Source organism: Cebidichthys violaceus, unplaced genomic scaffold, assembly GCF_023349555.1.
Source record: "Cebidichthys violaceus isolate CVI_PGR_0920_01 unplaced genomic scaffold, fCebVio1.0.p SCAF_1, whole genome shotgun sequence".
NCBI lineage: Eukaryota > Metazoa > Chordata > Actinopteri > Perciformes > Stichaeidae > Cebidichthys > Cebidichthys violaceus.
Genome location: NW_027176262.1, coordinates 2,382,913 through 2,403,811, shown reverse-complemented (window position 1 = coordinate 2,403,811; position 20,899 = coordinate 2,382,913). Strand labels below are relative to the sequence as shown.

At 41.9% G+C, this 20,899-nt stretch overlaps 2 protein-coding genes across 2 annotated transcripts; both read right to left on the bottom strand.

Annotated features, from left to right (window-relative positions):
- Positions 1-725: 725 nt before the first annotated feature.
- On the bottom strand, positions 726-11,502 carry LOC137868993 (phosphatidylinositol transfer protein beta isoform-like). The gene is made up of 12 exons (XM_068706072.1): positions 11,371-11,502; positions 9,215-9,245; positions 5,310-5,455; positions 4,460-4,551; positions 3,521-3,528; positions 3,291-3,365; positions 2,877-2,960; positions 2,623-2,700; positions 2,398-2,508; positions 2,145-2,267; positions 1,362-1,428; positions 726-1,265 (listed from the first exon to the last, which is right to left on the bottom strand). Exons 1-11 carry the CDS (start codon positions 11,385-11,387, stop codon positions 1,375-1,377), a joined length of 819 nt encoding a protein of 272 aa, XP_068562173.1. The 5' UTR covers positions 11,388-11,502; the 3' UTR covers positions 726-1,265; positions 1,362-1,374.
- Positions 11,503-12,275: 773 nt separating this feature from the next.
- LOC137890101 (large neutral amino acids transporter small subunit 4-like) lies at positions 12,276-19,971 on the bottom strand. Its single transcript, XM_068734239.1, has 8 exons — positions 19,704-19,971; positions 18,024-18,167; positions 17,720-17,737; positions 17,394-17,520; positions 17,175-17,307; positions 16,004-16,077; positions 15,716-15,839; positions 12,276-15,600 (listed from the first exon to the last, which is right to left on the bottom strand). The coding sequence occupies exons 1-8, from the start codon at positions 19,969-19,971 to the stop codon at positions 15,439-15,441; spliced, it is 1,050 nt and encodes a 349-aa protein (XP_068590340.1). The 3' UTR covers positions 12,276-15,438.
- Positions 19,972-20,899: the final 928 nt, after the last annotated feature.

The window sequence follows — 20,899 nt, the reverse complement described above, 5'->3', positions numbered from 1 at the left end:
GACTCAGTCAACGGCTGAAATGAGGTTTAAGTTGAACTCAGTTTTGTTCTGAAATATAAAACACGTCAGTGGAAATACTTTTTGGGAATTTCAACGGTTGTAAGTTTATTTTGAAAAGGCGGTCGCTAACAATCCAAAGAGAAATCCCATTGACTTATCTTTTATTACATCTGTTTGTGTATTATACTACCTACATAATCTGTCTATGTGCTGCTATTTTTTACATGAATTATTATCACATTTTGTCAATAAAAAAAAAAAAAAAAAAAAACTCCAAACTTCCAGCAGAAATACAAATATCCTTAAGAGCAAGGAACCAATGCATCGTCTTAAATATATTGCACAATCATAACTCATGACATTAAAATGCAGGTTGTACCATTCAACACAGGACACGGTTTAAAAAAAGACGTAGGCCAAAATTTAAAAACAGAACTGCGTCATGCGTCAACCATTTTGAAATCTGCACAGAGTTCAGGTCTTTACAGTACACACCACCAACACTCTAACCTCCACCCAAAGCTGACATCTCCGTATGAGGCTAAAACAACCACCTGACAAACCATCAGGTGTAGTTAGACCAGATTTTTATTGTGTTAAATAAGACGACTCGCGTCTGAAGTAAACACCTCATATGTAGTAGTTTTTACATGAATCATAAGCCGTATTGTTATTGCCTCCAGCTACCATGACGTGCATTTCCAGTTTGACAAAACAGAGATAAGGACATTTAACAGATTTATTTTGTTCAAAAGCGCTGATCCTAGAAACTGAAGCTTTTTGTGGAAAGCAGACACAATTTTCAACAATAAATAAAAACAATAAATCACTTGAGAACTGGAAAAATAAAAAAAAAATAAAAATAAAGAAAAAGAACAAAACCCAAATAACTGCAATTAAAATCAAGTGTTTCCTCAGTGACAGCCCACACCTAATATTTCAGAATGTAAGAGGACCTGATAGGCATAAGCAAGAATGCTTCATCCTCAAAACAGATCCTCCGTCTTGCAAACTTGTCCAATAAAAAACAAAAAAAACAAAAAAATACTAAAAGTTGCTTTAGTTGTATTCAAATGTAGTAGATAGATATACACACTTGCTTTACAGTAATGAGCTCTTATTAAGAGCAATTTATTTTTATTTTTTTTATTCGGATGTATGTGTGGTGTTCTTGATTATGCCTATCAGGCCGTTTCTAGGTCCAGTGTCCAAAGAGAGGAGCGTGAACTCGCTGAATGAAGTCAAATCCTCTCGTAACAGTTGATCTGAGGAGGGAAAAAAACAGAAAAAGTTACAAAAAAATGATCGAACGTAAACGTACAAATCTCACCAAAAAGAAACAAGGAGTTAATAGTACTCACCGGGCATATCCAGTCAGTTGCAATCATCATTGGCATCCAGGCCTTTACGTTCATCATTCGCCCTCATCTACGACACGGAGAAATAGCATAAAGATTACGGCAAAGTTACGCATCGCTGCCACCTTGAACGCCATTTTGTTTTTTGATGGCACAGAAGAGCAAATGAAGCACCATGAAGCTTCGGCCCATGAGTGAGCCAATTGGATGGAAAGCTTCAATGCTTCATGAAGCTTCATCTCGCCATCACTACTATAGAACAAGAGGAGTCGCCCCCTGATGGACATTAGAGAGAATGCAGCTTTTAAAGACACGAAGCATTCGCCTCACTCGTCAGAACCGGAGGTTGCCGCTTTGTTTCCAAGTCTTCTTCAACACAGCATGATGTTCATTTAGTACATTATGGTCCATTTAGAGTCAAACAGACCATAACGCAGGGGATGATTTAGGGGCGGAGCTACACACTGATTGACAGGTCTCTACCAGAGACGTATCCGGCGTCTCTACGTCACTCCTCAGCATTTCAAATATTGTAACTACTGTTCATCGGTTGCAAAGAAAAAACCCAATATGGCGACGGCCGTATTTAATAGGTGATGCCACGATGACTACATCCACTTCATATATACAGTCTTTATGAAGAAGTAGTATGTTCCGATTGAATGCATACCGCGTGTAACAGTACGTACTTTGTAAGTATTTCAAATATAAAAAGAAGACGCTATGAGTGACAGCACTAGCGGTGCAGAAGTAATGCAACAGAACAGTAATCCCAGCTCGAGTCACCTTATCCAGCTCCTCCTTCGTCTCCGCCTCCATGCGTCGTATGTCGTCCATCGACAGCTCGATCCATTTGTCGATCCAGCAGAACAGCTGTCTGTGGAACTTGGTGAACACACGATTCTCCACCTGGACAGCGTTGAGAAAAGACAGCGTGAGGACGCAGAGAAATATTGCGCGGCATCTCAACTCAAAGTTTAAGAAATGTACTTTCGTCGGTGCAGAAATGTGCATATTGGCCAGATATCGCCAACCGTACCTTTTGAATCATGCTTTCCACTCTGCCCTGAAGCAATAACCACTTGAATTCAACAGTGACTAACTTATAGGCGCACATGTGTGGACAGTCGGGGTTGTCAGCGAGTTCCTTCTGCAAACACGTAAGATGCAAAGAAAACATAAAAACACAAAGTCTCTAGACCGTAAAATAAAATTTTCCTTGATTAAATTGAGCCACGGTGAAAAGCGACAAGAGGTGCAGTACCTTCCAGTTAGGTCCTAGAGGCCCTCTGCCGGTCTTCTGTGATTTAAAGATGGCTGGATCTTCCTCTGCGTTATATTCCTAAAGAAAGAATGCAACCAGTAAGTCCAGGCTTCACCCTCTGTGTTCATTACGGTAGCCATTTTAGATTCTGTCAAATTTTTGTTATTTTCATGATTTTAAATCCGGTTTTAGTCGACGACAGCTCAAAATATTTAAATCCGGTCCAAAAACCTGGCAGAGTTCTGTCCCCTTACCTTTGCATTGATGGAACTTCTGTCAGCAATGTCAATGTCAACTATTGTCCTTTTTTCCAATTGGCTTTTATCCAGTCCGTGTACCTGCAGCGAGGCAAAAATCAAACCAGCACTTTGGTTCAGTTTCTTGTAAAAGGCAGGCAGCAAATATCAGACTTCATGTTTATATGTTAAAAATATATATCTTTTATAAGTAGTTTAATATACAAACTACACAACTAACCACTCATCTAAGTTTTGCCATTGATGCTACTTTTATATCCACAGCAGTAAAACAGGACAGTCATTTTAATTACCATCTAAATGTTTATTTCTCATCAGTAAGTTTCCCAGTTATACGCATAAATATACCTGTAATGGATTATTAACCTGTATGGAGGGTAAAGAATGCCCACTACTAGTCACATGACTTACATTTTCCTGATCCCCCATATCAGGCTTGTGCCAGGTCTCGATCGTCAGCGTGAACTTTTCAGCCATGTATTCATTCTGTAAGACGGAAGATAGGGTCGCTCAACAATCGCATCCTGATTGCAGTACAGTTTGTGGAGAATGTACATAAATATTAGCACCATTATGTGAGCCCATCATGCACACACACACACACACACACACACACACACACACACACACAATGTACTTACTGTAATGACTGCATTACAGGAAACAGTGGACGGTGATGAAAAGAGAAGAGAGACAAGGTTTTAGATAATGCACAGATTCCAAATATCAAGCTTTTCATTCGTGAAATTCCACAACACACACTGTAGCTGTGTATTGTGGTAGAAACATCCTGAGATCAGGGAGTAACTAGAAATTGAGTCTCAAAATTGGTGTTCACTCAAAATGTCAATCAAAGTACAATTCCACATTCAGAGTGAAGGTTTGAATTCAAGCACAGGCCACATATCCAGCTATCATCACAATACACATGCACAAAGTAATCACAGACAGCTGCTCTTTAAAGTGTAACAGAGTTTATTAAGTTCCAATAATACTGATCAAGTCAAATACTATCCAAAACTAACAATTACTATACAATTACAAGCCTACTATCTAAAATCAACAAACAATCTGTAGTGTGTGTGTGTGTGTGTGTGTGTGTGTGTGTGTGTGTGTGTGTGTGTGTGTGTGTGTGTGGGAGAAGTGAGAAACTACCCAGACAATGGCGGAATGTAATCTAAAACATAGCCACGCTATCAAAATAAGGGGGTTAGTCTCGTACGTGACCACGCCACCCGAGGCTACAAAATGACGCGAGACTACGGAAGAGACCGCGTTTATACACGTGCGCCCAGACACCAAGCCTCTTACAGTGAGCCTTGTGTCTGGCTTCATTAAAAAAGACTGGGTTTCTGCTCCGGTGTGAAACACACATACACTCCAACACATTTGCAGCATTCCTTTTAGCTTTCTGCTACCTTAACTGTGTGCAGTTTTGATTTTATAGAGTGTATGCTTCATCAACTCCACCACAATATACGAACAGCTGCGGTTGGTCTTTACTGCACGATGGAGTCACCCAACATGTTGTGTGTGTGACATGTTGTGTGTGACATGTGTGTGTACGATGTGGGACTCACCGGTTTTACAGTACGGATATGCATTCCAGGCCTCCTCTTTAACCAGTAGAGAACCTTTCGGAGCTATCTTAGCGAGGATATCTGGCACTTTACTGCAGAGACACAAACGAGAATTGAGTATGCACAAACAGAAAAAACACAGATTGAATGTATCCATGTATCCACACACACACACACACACACACACACACACACACACACACACACACACACACACACATAAAAATAATGGACACATCAGATCAATCGGACAAAGTGTAGCTTGTTTGTTTGTTTGTAGGTTAGAAGCATGCTAGCATGGCTCTGTCCAAAGGTAACAAGAAACAGTTTGACACAAAGTTTAACCCTCCGTAAAACTTCTTGTTCTGACATTATACTTATTATTTTTACTTATGCTTTTGTATAAGTAAAAAGCTGGATATCCTGTGTTAATTCGTGAGTTTTAGAGGTTCTGGTAGGTTGATTTCGTTATCTTTCCACAGACAAGCTAGCTGCTTCTTCCTTATTCACACTCTAAGCTAAGCTAAGCTAACTGACTGCTGGCTCGGGGCAACAAGGGTTGTATTTATCTTTTAATCCAACTCTCTGCAATAAAGGACATTTCACAAAATGTCCAAGTGTTTTTTATTTTAAGTTAAACCTAAAGACAAACGTTTGGTGTGTTGAGATCCTCATCCACTTCCAGGTCAATGGTACAATTGTCATTGTTTGTTTTGTTGCTGATTGGGATATCTGTGCCCTAATATCTTGTTTTTTTTTATGTTTCTTGCAGCCAAATTGTCTCTTTTCTTTGTCAACGTTTGTGACAGTTGTGTCTCAGAAGCTCTGATGGAGTTCAACCCGCACTCACCTCTTCAGGTGGTAGATCTTGAGGGTGTACTGTCCCTTCTCTCCGTCCTTCTCGTAGGGCTCGTTGCGCAGCACCTCCACGCCTTCTCCTCCACCCGTCTCACCCTTACTGGCCTCCGCTACCGCATACAGCTGACCCACTTGATACTGGGGGGGGGGGGGGGGGCAGAAGAGGATGAGCATGATTAACAGAAGAGTCATACAATAATGTATTCAATCGATTTCCCAGTCCTGAGCATTGTCCCATTCAGAGACAAAAAAAAGCTGCTAAATTCTGAGATTTTTGTGGACATTTAAACTTTTCACAGCAGGAAAAAATACAAGTGAAACGAATGAAATTAGGACATTAAAATCTATATTTTTTATATCAATGTTGGGTCAAATGAAATGCGTCCAAACGACGACAGACTAATAGCTTCTACTACTACTACTGCTAAGAACAGATGTGTTGTTCCACACAAATAACAAAAAAATACTACGATAATAACCCAAGAGACAACAAAAGTTCAAAGACCTCAGTTAGCCATTCACTGGAAATCCTTTGGTTTCCCAGACAAAGACTTCAGCATCAGAAAAACAGCAAACTAAGCCTTTTCTTAACCTCTCTTCCTCTTCCTCTTCCTCCAATCCTCAAAAGTTCAAACCCTTCCTGAGTCATGTAAAAGTGCTGTGACACTGGAAAGAGTGACTCACTGGTGCCGTCAAACTGGCCAGGCGAGCACACACTCCTACTTAAAACACACACACACACACACACACACACACACACACACACACACACACACACACACACACACACACACACACACACACACACACACACAGAAACAGATGTTGTCCAAAGGATGTGTCATTGCAACGCTGAAACAGCGAATGTTTGCCAAGACATGAATTTGAAGTAACTGACGATCGCTTCCTGATTTTTCCAACACTTGGAGTGGATGTATGTAAAACCTGGTGGAAAAGGTTGTGTTTTTTGTCCCCATATAGAACCAGTCACACAAAGAGTCAAGTCGCTTTGCATTGTGGTCCATTGAGGGTTCTGCTGGAGAAACAGGAGTCATCTTTGGTCTTTTCTATATGATAATTAAAAAGGAACATTTTTGGGGATCTATTGGCAGAAATAGTTGTTTTTGGTCTCGAGGGTCGGAAAACAAAAACACAGGAAACCTCCGTTGGTCTCAAAGGAGCTGCAGCATTCAATTCTACAACTTCCACTGTACCTCCACCCGAAATCCTCGACGCTAAACTAACCCTCTTCTCCCCTAAAGCTGGCTCTGGATGGGGTCATTTGACTTTTTTTATTTTTTGTTTGCATCGGGCACTCAAGAAGTTTCAACTGGTTGCAATCTACAACTTCACCACTAGATGGCACCAAATCTCTCTCTCTCTCACTCACACACACACACACACACACACACACACACACACACACACACACAACCTTTAAATGTTTAGAAAATACAGATGTTTCAACGCTTCATGGTGGGGAAAAAATATTTCCAAACTACTCGCGTTTTGCTAGCTCTGGCTAACTTTACGCTAGCTCTGGCTAACTCTGGCTATGGTTAGACTAGTTCTGGCTAACTTTACGCTAGCTCTGGCTAACGTTACGCTCTCCGCTACCAGCTGTCCCGGTCGTTACTGAGCATGTGCAACTCTCAGCAGGGATGAGAAAGAAAGCTGCTCTTCTTCTGCAGTGTAGATGAGCTGACAAATTATATCAGTTTGGTTCTCATTTATAGGCGAGTATCGAGGCATTTTTCGGAGCAAATCTATTTGAAATGTAGGTGACAGTTGGTTGGGATCAGCGATGATGCAACTGCATGTAGTTAGAGCACTATTTTTTTGGGGAGCTGTGGATGCTCAGCGTTGTGAGCAGGGACTCAGGAATGTGACTCGTCGTGAAGAACCAGTGCGTCTTCTCGTCGCCGAAAGACAGTTGGAGAAAAAAACATTACGCAGCCCGTCACGAGCAGCTCCGAGAGACGGTAATGTAACGATCGGCTGCAAAACAACAAAACAGGCTGAACCTGAAACGGGAGGTGGTCATCGAACGCTGGACAAAGAAAACGTGTTGAGGCAATGTGCCGTCAGAGTAAAAAAAGGTTTAACCTGCTGGTTGACGTCATGAGGTTTATTCACAAAAACAAGGCGTGGGAACGAACGCTTCATTGCTTTCTAATGGGAACGATGTGAGAATCACTGAGTGGCATTATGGGAAGTGTGAGAAGCAGTGTTTTTGGCCTCTGCTTTTAAAAATCTTAATTGCCAGAGCACCCATTTAATCGACTAATACCGTAGTTACACATCTGACAGGACATGCAGATTAATTCCACGGCCCACCGCTACTTTCACTCAGATTCTTGTTCCAGCTCGTTAGTTCTAATTGTGACACGACTAACTCAGGAATCCAGCTAAGGCTTTCACACCGAAGGGGTTCAGAAGAAAAGCCGGTCGCACAGGTGATTACACGGCTTAGAGAAATACCGGCTTCTGCTTCGTGTTAAGCAAAAAAAACACAAAACAAAGAGTACAGTGTTGCGTGGAACACTTGGATTAAAACATGGAATGAGCAAGTAGCATTTAGGTAGTAAGAAAAGAAGGGGTTCAGATGGTTGTTTCGTAAAACTCAGATCTAATGAAAAGGAGAAAGAGGCTGAACTCTTCTTGATAACATTATAGCGGTCAATAGTCTGGTAGGTAAACACGGCTAGTTAAGTTCTGGACCTGATAGCCAAGTGTTTCAACTGCAAGGGCATCTGAAGGAAGCCTAACGAGTGGCCGACTGCAACAACATCAACACGTGTCCGGGCACATAGCGATACCGAGCAGTAGCCACTTAGTGCAGAATGTCTACAATCTCCTCTGCTGAGTTATGCCTTTAATCGTCTCTACAGGAAGTCAGATCTGAGGGTAGTAACTGAAGACTTCTAAACAGCAAAGTACAACTTCACTGAGAAAAAAAAAAATTGTACTTTATGTAATCAAATGCCTGCAAAAACTTCCACTTATTGGAATGTTTAATGTTGAATAGTTGGCCGAGAAAGTGTGCTTAAGTCCTTTAAATGTGATCCAACTGTGTCTATAATAAATAATCTGTGCGGATGTTCCAGGTTGTAATTGTTAACATCCACACTATTACGTTTTAGCTTTAAAATGCATAACATTTGCTGTGTTTATGCCTAGCGTTCACACCACACCGACACTGGTCTTATTGCAACCAGTGAACAGAAGTGACCATATTATATACAAAATCATCCCCTGCTTTATGGTCTGTCTGACTCTAAATGGAGCATAATGTACTAAATGAACATCATGCTGTATTGAAGAAGACTGTAAACTAGAGATTGAGACCATAAACTCATGTTTACAATGTTTACTGAGGGAATAAATCAAGAGAGAAGTAGAGTCATTTTAGACTAGACTTCTATACAACCAGAGGAGTCGCCCCCTGGTGGACACTAGAGAGCATGCAAGTTTTAAAACGCTTCAACATTGACTTCACTTTTCAGAAACCAAGTTTACCGCCTGGTTCAAGGTTGTAATTATCGACCGTCTAATGCTACATCCACACCAATACATTTTCATTTAAAAACGTATAACTTTTGCTTCTTTTATACCCAGCATCAACACATTTTAGAACCCCTAAAACAAATGACTTTGGCCTCGACTACCAGTGGTTAACTTCAACATGGAAAGCAAAATAGATTGCTGACCTATAGATACTTTCTGAAACGGCGCCAAAACTCTCATCTGAACGAGGAAACGTTTTCATACAAAAACATTGCAGCGTGGTCGTAGCCGGAGTCAAAAAGGAAACCACACAAACGGATATTAGCTACCTAACGTTACCTAAATCTGGAACATTTACATGACATAGAATTTAAACAAACGAGTCCTTACCTCCTCCACTGAAATGGGCAGAACAATTCGGCTGCAAGAGACAGAAAAGAAAAAAAAACAAGATATTAGGGCACAGATATCTCAATCAACAACAAAACAAACAATGACAATTGTACCGTTGACCTGGAAGTGGATGAGGATCTCAACACATCAAACGTTTGTCTTTAGGTTTAACTTATAAAACAAACAGTTGGACATTTTGGGAAATGTCCTTTATTGCAGAGAGTTGGATGAGAAGCAGCCAGTTAGCTTAGCGTGGAAATAAGTTAGAAACAGCTAGCTTAGCTGTCCAAAGATAAAGAAATTAACCTACCAGAACCTCTAAAACTCACTAATTAACACAGGATATCCAGCTCGTTGCACCTTTACAAAAGCATAAGTAAAAATAATAATTATAAGTTTTACGAAGGGTTGTGTGTCAAACTGTTTCTTGCTACCTTTGGACAGAGCCACGCTACCATGCTTCTAAGCTAAGCTAACCTGCGGCTAGCTCCAGCTAACGCTACAAGTTCTCCGTACAGACATATTCTTCATATCTATCGCTTTAAGATCAATAAGAACCACCGAAGTAATGCCATAGAGTTACTTTTCCTTTCATTTTAATGCTAATTAATAAGCATATCTCATATTCATGGCCCACTTAATTACCTTTATACTATATATATATATATATGAAAGAAGTCAGGTATTAAATGTATTATAAAGACACAATATCCTGTTTGATTTTGCCTCCAACATAAATCCTCAAATAAAAAAAGACTTCCTGTTTCTAAAGCATTTAAAAACAAAACTCTGTTGAACTAGCTCAAGGGTCAAGCACCAGGAACACTGGATCCTACACTTCCCATAATGCAACGCAAGAGTGTCTTTCACTGGACCCTCCCTGCCACCTAAATACCTTTGTAGAGCTCGACCTCAGAGCCACAGGAGACATTATATTAATTTAGAGGGTGTGGCTTAATAAATCGGACTGCTAGGCAAATGAGGAATGAGTGTATTTGGACTGATCGGGTAGTCCTGGCAGGCAGCGGGACAGTTACTCTGCTAGTGTCCCGTTATCACGGAAACAAGAGGAAGAGGAAATTATAAATCTGCAATCAGGTCGGCCACAGAGAGTGAACAAATAAACCTGAGTGTGTTTTATTTGTGTGTTCTTATAGTTTTTTCCTTTATATACAAAAGCCGATTAATCGCCACCTGTTGCCCGTCTAGCAGGGCCTGAATATTTCATTAGAACAGATCAGAGTGAAAGAGGAGCCTCTTCCAGGCATGAACTCTGTGGCTGGTGGGGCTGAAAAAAGATACTGGTTCAGTGCACTCCTACAACAGAAACAAGTTCAGGCCACGATGTGCTACATTTATCTTATTTTACAGGCAGCATTGTCTGTACTCTGAAGCATGATAAATGAACACGGTTAACCATTTAATGCACTTTGCACCTCAGTCAGGTGACAGACAGCTCAACTGGATGTTGTTCCAGATGTGCATTGTGACATAAAACTGCCTTGCTCAAGAGTTAAAAACCCTTCACCCACATTTTTTTAAATATTTGGCTATATCACTAAAATTGATTTAATATTTGCCAAAAAAACAAAATGACAACAAAACAAAAAAAAAACAAACCCTGTCCAAACATTCCCAAATATAAGATGGCCTTCATTAAAACGTCAAGCAGGAGCCCTGTGAAACCTGGATGTATATATTCCCTGAACCCCCGAGAAGAGTTCTCCACTTCGGCATCAGTACCTTAAAGAATAAGTTACGTCTATGGAAATTAAAAGTGATAGTTTTAACTCCACAGCCATTGATTCCCTCTCGCCACCAGACTACAGCGCAATGTCAGCGAGTTTTAACCACCGCTCGGGAGCGACAGCGCGCGGGTAAAAAAACAACTGAAAAGTTCAGTTACACCGCTGTTTCAAATATTTAGCTCATAATATCTATGCCGAATTCACTCTCACTCCCTATAGTATCCAACCGTACTAGAAACATATGTAAACATAACATGTACTTTTACTAACAGCCGATTAACGTTAAATTGACAGATTTCCTAATGAAGTTCTGCGAGATCTACACCCGGAGTTCTAACAAAGTGCTGAGACACGTTCTGTCTTGATTAAGATTAAAAAGAGTATCATAAAAGTTTAAATACTCACAACTCCTTGATGAGCATGTTGGCTGTGTCTCCGTCCAGATAGCAGCGTACGAGAGAGGGGCGCTCTTTGAAGCCGACAGAAAACGTTCATTCACGGCTCGACGCTTTTTAGACTCCGGGGTTTCTTCCTGGAAGATGCGAAAATGGGGGCGCGGCCTCAAGATAAAAAGGAGGAGGAGTCAACCCCCCCACCTTGAGTTTCAGGTAACACCCTATGTGACGTTGAAGTGCAGTTGGTTTAGACACTTTTATTTTGTTTACTATTACTAAAGCCATGTTTGTTGTTCCTGTTCTACTACTAGTACCACTGTTACTTATGCAGCTAATGTACATATCATTAAGAATAATATAATAAAATGATTTTTAAAATGATTAAATATAATAATAATATAAGACACTTTAAGCAGAAGTAGCTCCAACATTTACATGTTGTTGTTGTTGTTGTTGTGGCAGAGAAGAATCTCGTGCCTTTACATTTTGCTGAGTAGGCAGTTATTATTCTAAACTTTGCCCCACATTTTTTGATTCTCTATAGTCGAACTAATGACCGTCAAACCGGTGCGTCAGAACCAGTACAGGCAGAAACCGCCCTGGTTGAGGTTCTGGTCCGACCAGTTTGTGCGACTCAGCTGACGCCCCGCGAGGAGACTCCTCTGTGGGACTCCGTTGCCCAACAAGTTTGCCGACAAAGTCGTCTCGTGTATCACTTAATTATAAAGCGGACACTCCTATTCTCTTTGAACACACACACACACACACACACACACACACACACACACACACACACACACACACACACACACACACACAGAGTATCTGTATTATTACAGTGAGAGTCTGACCCCTGCTGCTCTGGTAAAAGTACTGAATAATAAGTACTACAAATAAAAAAAAACAATACATCTATACAAATGATTGTGTTTATTTTGCTTCATATATTGATCTTTTTTTTTTTCCTTTCAACATGTCCATGATAATGGCTATACTGTGGTACAAGACACAAGAAGAAAAAACACAAAATATACAATATAAGATCATGAAAATACACATTCTCGTAAACATCAGGAGGAAATAAAGCGAAACTAAACTGGAGCAATGGCAGGTAGAAAAAAAAAATACAAAAAGGTACATGCAAAGAGAAAGGAAAGAAATCCCCCGTTTTCTATCATCGCACACACACACACAATAGATTCCTCTTCAGAGAACACGCGACGGATCGATACATCCATCGATAAACCAAACTACTGCAGAATGTAGTCCTACGGTAGGAGGCGGGGTCAGAGGTGAGGCGTTTAAGGTACGGCAGTGAAGAAAAAAGTGCTCATCAGCTTTTGATGGAATGAAGTTTTTTTTTTAACCGAGCGAGTTCAGGACGACTGAAGGAAGTCCATCATTAACCACAATTCATAGCGCTGGAGTAAAGTACTGCATTACAGTTCTTCTTTATAGTCTTTAAAATCATCGTTTTTTTAGTTAAGAATTCACTCTGCGGAGCTAAATTATTCACGTTTTATACAAACGGCAAAAACTTTGTGAAAAGTGAAAAAACTAAAAAACTGCACACATGTAAATATTTGTGCAATTTTAAATTTAAATATTTTTTTTTATTTTCTTTTGTACATTCCTACGCACATTGTTGCAATTTCTAAAGTACAAAACTGGTGTTAAAGAAACAACACAAGCGTGCAATTTCCCGCCATTTTATTCGAGGAGTAATAGTGCAAAAAAAACAATCACGTGCGTCTCTGTGCGTCTTTGTGTATCGTACAAATAAAGTTTGACAAAACAAATCCATAAAAGGACGTCTGGGGTTTAAAATTACTGACCTCGATTAAGTGTTGGACAAATGGACGGATGCACTTAAGATCTGTTCTTGGTACACAAGTTTTGCACTTTTAAGAGATTCAACAACGTAAGGAAACGAAACGTTTGGATAAAGAAAGAATTTTCCGCACGTTAATCTGAGAAGGGTTTATTGAAAATTTCGACGTTTTTGTCTATTTCTTTTGCGGAGAAATGTACAAAAAAAAGACGTAAAAATAAAAAAAGTTTTGTTTTTCCACTTGGCAAAAGTTTCTTTCTTAATGAATGCGTGATATATATTTATATATTTCGTATCGGTGTGTCCGCTAGAGCTTGAGAGATGAGACACCCCCCCCCCCAAACGCTTGTCCGTGCACGTTAAAAAAGGCGACATAATAATAAACATGTGGAGCATGAATCTGGGTTTAAAATCTGTGAGTATAAAAAAATAACAGCATAATCTCTCGCATGCTCTGAATTTTTTAAAAATCTACAGTTTACATTCTTTTCATCGTCGTGCACCAGCTAGCAGATACTGGGGTCCTTTTATTTATTCATCTTCTGGAGGTCTAAAGTGCATCGTGTGCCGTTCGTGTTATTTCGGGGAGGGGGCGGGGCGTCTTGTCTGTCAGCTCTGACGCTTGATGATGATGGACGTGATGGATGAGTGGATGAGTGGATGAGTGGATGGATGGGGGAGGAAAGGGGGGATAGTTCTGTTCACATAGAGAGGCACTCTGAGGGTCATGGCTGTCTTTGGAAGTGCCTCTGTGAGTTACTCTGAACATGAGGAGGAGCTTCTCTGAAGGCGGCGGGCTGAGTCAACACACATTTTATTACCTCCTCTTGTTTTTTGTCATCAGCCCGCTACCTTCGTGCAAAAAAAAAAATCTCTCCTCGACGTCTGCAGGAGGTGAGGTCAAGTTTTTCGCCGAGGTTGACGCTTTTGTGACGCGGTGCAGAGAAGAAAAAAAAAAGTGTAACCTGACTTGATTCTTTGGAGTCCACTGTGTCGCTGAAAGAGAGCAATATTTGATGGCAATTTGTTGCAGCAAAAAAAAAAAATGCATTTTTTGTTGTGATTCAAATAGCACCTTTTTGATTTTGATTTTTAGAAATACAGCTCATGAATTGAAGAAGTGTGTGATTGTGTTAACCCAGCGCCTCACAGAAGCACTTATTGCTGCGACGAGATCGAGACTTCCCAAATAAATTCACGGTGTGTGTGTGTGTGTGTGTGTGTGTGTGTGTGTGTGTGTGTGTGTCTCCGTCCCGTCCGTCTACTCTTCAGATCGCTCACAGGGAGCAAAAGATTCATCTGCGATCATATTGCAAGAAATTACATCTGAGAAAAACAAAAAAAAGACACAAAAACAGGAATTCATGAGCAAAACAAAAACGAACAAAAAAAAACGAGTGTGTGTGTGTGTGTGTGTGTGTGTGTGTGTGTGTGTGTGTGTGTGTGCGTCTTTATCAGTAATACAGGAAGCAGAAGCGTCTCTGGCATCATGCAGTGTTGTCTTTTCCTCACACACACACACACACACACACACACACACACACACACACACACACACACACACACACACACACACACACACACACACACACACACACACACACACACACACACACACATGCAGAGATGCTGCTGCAGTGTCTATCGGACTAACATGTTGTGTGTTTTCAGTCTGAGCTGCTACCAATACTGCTGTCTGTGGTGTTCAGGTAATGCCCTTCGAGCACGAGAGGAAGAGTAGCGACCGGCTGCGTGTGTTTATATTTGTCTCCCAAAAGGACATTCGAGTCCTCAGAACGAAGACAGCGAGCGTCCGATCGCAGCACCACGGTCTAAAAGGTGCCGTCTCCTCTTTCTCATTGGCTGGCATCTACTTCTTCTACGTTTTAAAACCGGCAGAAGTTCACCGTCACAGAGGAACAAAAATGAAGTGAAGAGAAGATGTGTAGAGGAGTCATCTGTGGAGAAAATTTAAAATAAAAAAGTCCGCCATTGCTTCTTTCTCCCATTTTCTCCTCCTCAGTTCAGCGATGCGTTCGAGGGGAGTGGGAGCTCTCGGCGCCGGAGTGTGTCACAGTGTGTGTAGCATCGGAGAGAAGGTGGGACCGGTTGTCACAGTGGTGTGTAGTCATATCCAACAAATAAAGACCGGCAGAAAAATGGTGTGTGTGAAAGTGAAAGTCCGTGGAGGATGTGTCTCCACCCTCGTCCTCTCCTCTCCGTCCTCTTTCGTTCGTCTTCCTCGGTCTAGACGAAGGCCTCTGGCTTGGTGTCGCCGTTGATCTTGACGTAGATCTTGGGGTCCTCGTCTTGCTCGTCCCGGAGGCGCTGCAGGTGGCGGCTGTGGCACAGCAGGTAGAGCGGGAGGCAGAATCCCAGCATGCTCAGCACCAACAGGCCCACGTTGACCTGAAAGAAGCGACGACGACGCGGAGGGTCAGACCAACAACAACAACAACAACAACAACAACAACAACAACAACACGGCTCAAATATAGAGATTTGTGTCGCTGCGTCGTCTCACCCAGAGAGGGTCCCCCTCCAGCGGGCCCACCATGGCCATGAAGAGCGGCTGCTGGAGCAGAGCGAACAGGGCGCTGATCAGAGACTGCATGCCCGTCAGGCTGCCGAACTGAGAGGACGGGTACCTGCGAGGGACAAACAACAGGTCTCAGACGGTGGATGTTCCCAGTTTGGTGTGGAGCAACTGAGTCCTGACTTTAACCCGAAATCCACCATCTTTTGTTCTTGAAGTGACCGAGCTCACAGTATCACGTATAGATAAAGTTATTGTCGCGTTATCAACACTCACACGGCAGCATAGAGGCCTCCGACTGCAGAGTGGATGAAGCCTCTGACGATGGTGTGCAGGATGAAGGACAGAATCTGAAGAGGAGGAGACAAGAGAAGGAAAAAAAATAATTAAAATTTTCCATTCAGGCAAGAATCTAAAAGGAAGAACTCAGACTAGTGGAGAGAAATCATCTAAACTACACATTTAGGTGTTTATTTTACTACTTTGTCTATTTTGTGTTTTGTAGATTTTCTCCTAAATTCACCAAAAATTCCCCCAAAAAATCTTAATTAGCATATTAAAATATGACATTTCAGAAAACATGTAATAGAACAAATATTTGTCTGAAGTGGTGAAGTTTCATGTTGATATCTATGAGTTACTTTTTTGACCCTATTCACCTGTACACTCTTCTAAACGTCTCTTTAAAGGACGTTTTCGCGAAATGGAGTTTTTCTCAGACTCTGATCCAGAAATCTCCATTTCAGTAGTTCTGACATCCACCAAACTTCACACCTTCATTCCTCTCTGTGTGCTGAAGCTTTCTACAGAGAGGTTTGTTCACACACCATTCAGAAGATGATTTATACAACATTTTAGTAATAGAAACATGGAAAAAACAATTTTTTTTATGTCTGTATTTTCTGATTTATGGAGTGATATAAAGAGGTATATAAAATTCCCTCATAATAAAACATTTGACTCTAAAATGTCAACAAAATGAAACATGAATTTTGAACCTGATTTTGCCTAAATGTGCACATATTTAATAAGATAATGCCTCATTTGCATATTAAAACATGAAATTCGGAAAACGTGTACCTCAGAAAATGATTGTCTTAATGTGAGTAATCAACCGTGGAAGTTTCATATTGATATAACTGTTAGTTTAATTATTATTCACCTTCACGCTGAGTTAAATAACACTGCAATGCCTGCGTTGTCCAGCAGGTGTCACTGCAGGACTTAGTGGTGCCCAGGAGCTGCATTGCCGTGTGAGTCTGTCCTGTTTGAACATCGTGTACACTTCCTCTGTCTCTCTGTCTCTTTGTCTCTTTGTCTCTCTGCAGCCTTATACGTAGGCAGCACATGCTGGGAAAATGTGCCCCCCCCCCCCCCCACCCCCCCCCCCCCCACACACACACACACACACAAAAGAGTTGCGTTCTCCCGTGTTTCGTTCGTGTACCTGAAGCGGCAGGTTCTGCACGAGGCAGCTGACTCCGAAGCCGACCAGGAGCAGGTTGGTGAAGATGAAGGCCCTGGTGGCGTTGACGATCTTCTGGATCTGTTTGTCGGGGGGGCGGGGCTGACCCGGCTCTCTGATGGAACACAGTGAAACTTAAATTAGTTTTCTTCTTTATTTCCTGTCTTGCGTGGTTTTGTTTTCGCGTGTTTTGCCGCTCACCTCTTGCCGTTCTTGTCGCCGTCGTCCTCGCAGTCTTTCAGCTTCCAGTCCATGACGTAGCCGATCACGGGAGAGGTGATCAGACACAACAGCTGGAGAACGCCGAAGATGGACGTGTAGACGCTCACTGAGAGACGCGAACGCGTGACAAAAAAAACATGTTATTTTTGTGTATTTTTACAATCAACATTTTGACGTTTTTTTCACAGGGTTGAGTCGCAAAGAAACGAGCAAAACACAGAAGAGGACAGACGGCAGAGGAGGATCTGAAGTGGCCGTGTAGGTGGTCAGATCTTTGTAAAGTTAAAAGCCTTGAGGTCTCTTACCCACGTGCATCTTCTCCACTGCAAGAAGCCGGCATGGCAGGGAAAAAGAGACAGAGCAAGAGAAAGAGAGAGAGAGAGAGAGAGAGAGAGAGAGAGAGAGAGAGAGAGAGAGAGGGAGAGGGAAGCAACAAGGCGGTTTAGCTGAGGGGAAAAAAAGCAGCTGAGAGAGGATTTGTTTGAAAAGAGCAACAGAGAAAAGTCTCGACGCAGTTAACTGCAGCTAGATGTTGAAGCCATTCACAGAACAGCAACCTGTGTGAATCCACACACACACACACACACACACACACACACACACACACACCTGTGCTGAGGTCTCCCTCCGTCAGCGACTCCAGGATGGTGTTCATGGCTCCCATGTAGAAGATGAGGCGCAGCTGGGTGACGCACATGGTGATGAGGCTCAGCAGGAAGATGGGGCTGAAGATGCTCTTCATGAAGGACTGAGCTGAGGAGGGAAAGGAAGGAGGAGAGGACGTCAAGATCAGGTAACGGATACGTTCACGTCTCATGAGGACAGAGGTTCTTCCCTGAACACGTCAGCATGAAAAGTGTGTTTTCCAACGTTCGTGAGAGACTTCCTCAGCTCTGATTGGCTGTTTTCAATCTGGCCTTTTGGATATTATACATTGATTTTGTTTCCCACATTATTATCCGTCTTTGTGTACTACTGTCAGGACGCGACATCTTCCATCGTCCACTTCCTAACCTCACATGGTGGAAACACTGACGCGCTTCCCGCTTCTAGGAAAAGGTTGATCATTGATCAAAGTCGTGAGCGGAAATAGAAATGGGACGCAGCCGCCCGTACGGAGAATAACGGGACCAAGCGATTAACTGTCGCGGTGCAGATGGAGCAGATGGGTTTTATTACCCAGAACACCGGGCATCCATCTTTATTAAGGGAATATATCTCATGTGTATTCATGCTGTGGTCTCCGTAGTATTGTGACAATAAGGCCTTTTCTGCAACGTCAAATTTGTATGACGGTGTATTAGTGGCATTGTAGGTAAAAAAAAAACTTGGATATTCTTTGAGATTAAAGTTGAAAATTTGCAAGAAAAAAACAAACAAATTTGCGAGATGTATAAATGTATAAACCAACCATTGAGAATACAGTGTGAACATAAATATCACTGCTTGTGTTGAAAGCACAGATTATGGGTATTTGTGTAACTAAAAGTATTATATATATATATACTTATACTGTATATATATCAAGTACATCTTGAGTCGTTTGTGTGGTTAGGGAGCGAGAATGTGTTCAAATCTCAGAGAATATCCAAGGTTTTTACTCATTAATGCACAACTTTAATCCCTGAAATTCAGAGTTCTTTCTCTGAATATTACCCCCCCCCCATCCTCTGGCTTTATAATACATTTTCTTGTTTACCTAAAATGGCCCAAATCTGCCGTGGTAAATTAAGAGAGGAATGAGAGGGGAAACCAGGTTTGTGTAATAAGGGCCTCTTTAAAGCTCCTGACAGAAGGAACAAGTCCAGCTGTTATGAAACCAACCATGTGCGTCCTGACTGCGCACACACACACACACACACACACACACTTAAACCAGACGACATTTGACCTTACAAACCACAACAATGCTGCTCTCAGGCTCTCTGACAGCGCGCCAAATCACCTGCTGAGAGGCTTTTTCTAAGAACGGGGTCCGAACTAATCACACGGTTCATTTGCTACCAAAGAGGCCGAGACGGGTGCAACCAGACCCCCCCCCCGCTGGGAGTCCCTGACCCCGGTGTCAAAGAGCTAGGAGGCCTGAGGAGGCCTGGAGGTGTCGGGGCAACAGAGGTTAACTTAGCGTGGATGTAGGGCGTAGGTAAAGGGGCATTTAAGGTACCATGGATTGATGTGGATCAGGCCCTGAGTTGATATTACTGTATGCAGGATTATCAGTTTTCATAAAAGACCCTTATTAATAGCATTACTAGCACGCAGAGAAGCTCTAGTTGGTCTCAGACTTACTCTCCACCTTGGCCTTGCACTTAACCTCCAGGTCCACGGTGGAGAGGCACAGCTTGTTGGCCTCCTGCGTTGCCAGGTCTGTGGCCGGCTGGTTCTGCTGCTGCTTCATGGAGTGACCCACGCTGAGGCGGCGCCCCACCGTGGTCACCTGTCGGTAGAACTGCTTCCCCGTGATCTTGTGGTCGAAGCCCAGCCAGCTGAACTTGATCTTCACCCTGAAAGGAACGGTGGAGGGAGAAGAGGAAGGAAGTGAAACAGGGCTCGACATTAAGGCTTCAGCGCCTGTCGGCAAGACAAACGTTAAGCGTACGTTAAGCTTAACGTTAAGCTAGTGTTACAGCAGAGCTGTACAGCAGAACTGTGCTAACATTAACGTACGTTAAACTAACGTTGAGCTAAAGCTATCGTTAGCTTAACGTTGCGGTAAAGCTAATGTTACAGCAGAACTGTACAGCAGAACTGTGCTAACGTTAACGTACGTTAAGCTAGTGTTAAGCTAAAGTTAGCGTTAACAGTACGGTAAGCTAACGTTGAGCTAAAGCTGACGCAAGCTTAATGTTAAGCTAAAACTAATGTTACAGCAGAACTGTGCTAACGTTAACATACGTTAAGCTAAAGCTAATGTTAACGTATATTTGAACACATCATGACAACATGTACGCCCAAAACTCTTTTTTTTTACCGTTTTGAAATTGAACACACCATAATGTAGCTCAATGGATCCTCAGTACGTTAGCTGTTAGCTTCTTTGTGAAGCAGGACTGTGTTAGCTTATAGTCGACAGAGGAGACGGTCACTGTGAATAAATTGAGCAGCAAAATGGGAATCAATAACTTTATGTTATATTCTATCTGAATTAGTTAGTTGTTCCAAATGTTGCTAAGCGTGCTAACGTTAAGCTAGCGTTAGCACAGTTCTGTTAAATGCTATCTTGTATAATGTAGTGTTTTAGTGAAAAAAAACAGTAGTTTGAAGGAAATGTTTTCAAAGCAATATCAAATAGATATTAGAGAGTGAATTATGACTTGTTTAACTTCATAACACCAGCTCTAAGCAGCTTATAATACATTATCAATCGAAGCAAATATTTGAGTAACAATACAATTATTTGTTTATCATTTGGATTGGGTGTTCAAACTAGGAAGTTTAGCAATTGGGCAAGTAAAACAAATAAGAGAAGGAGAAAAAAACAAAAC

Excerpts from the sequence above, each read along its gene's own strand:
- LOC137868993 (XM_068706072.1), bottom strand. Across the intron at positions 2,268-2,397 it reads TGGAAAGCATGATTCAAAAG|GTGGAGAATCGTGTGTTCAC; the intron begins GTACGGTTGGCG and ends AACGCTGTCCAG. Across the intron at positions 1,429-2,144 it reads CGAAGGAGGAGCTGGATAAG|ATGAGGGCGAATGATGAACG; the intron begins GTGACTCGAGCT and ends TCCGTGTCGTAG.
- LOC137890101 (XM_068734239.1), bottom strand. The coding sequence starts at position 19,971 with ATGTCGAGCCCTGTTTCACTTCCTTCCTCTTCTCCCTCCACCGTTCCT. Across the intron at positions 17,308-17,393 it reads GGCGACAAGAACGGCAAGAG|AGAGCCGGGTCAGCCCCGCC; the intron begins GTGAGCGGCAAA and ends GTGTTCCATCAG. Across the intron at positions 16,078-17,174 it reads TGCAGAACCTGCCGCTTCAG|ATTCTGTCCTTCATCCTGCA; the intron begins GTACACGAACGA and ends CCTCCTCTTCAG.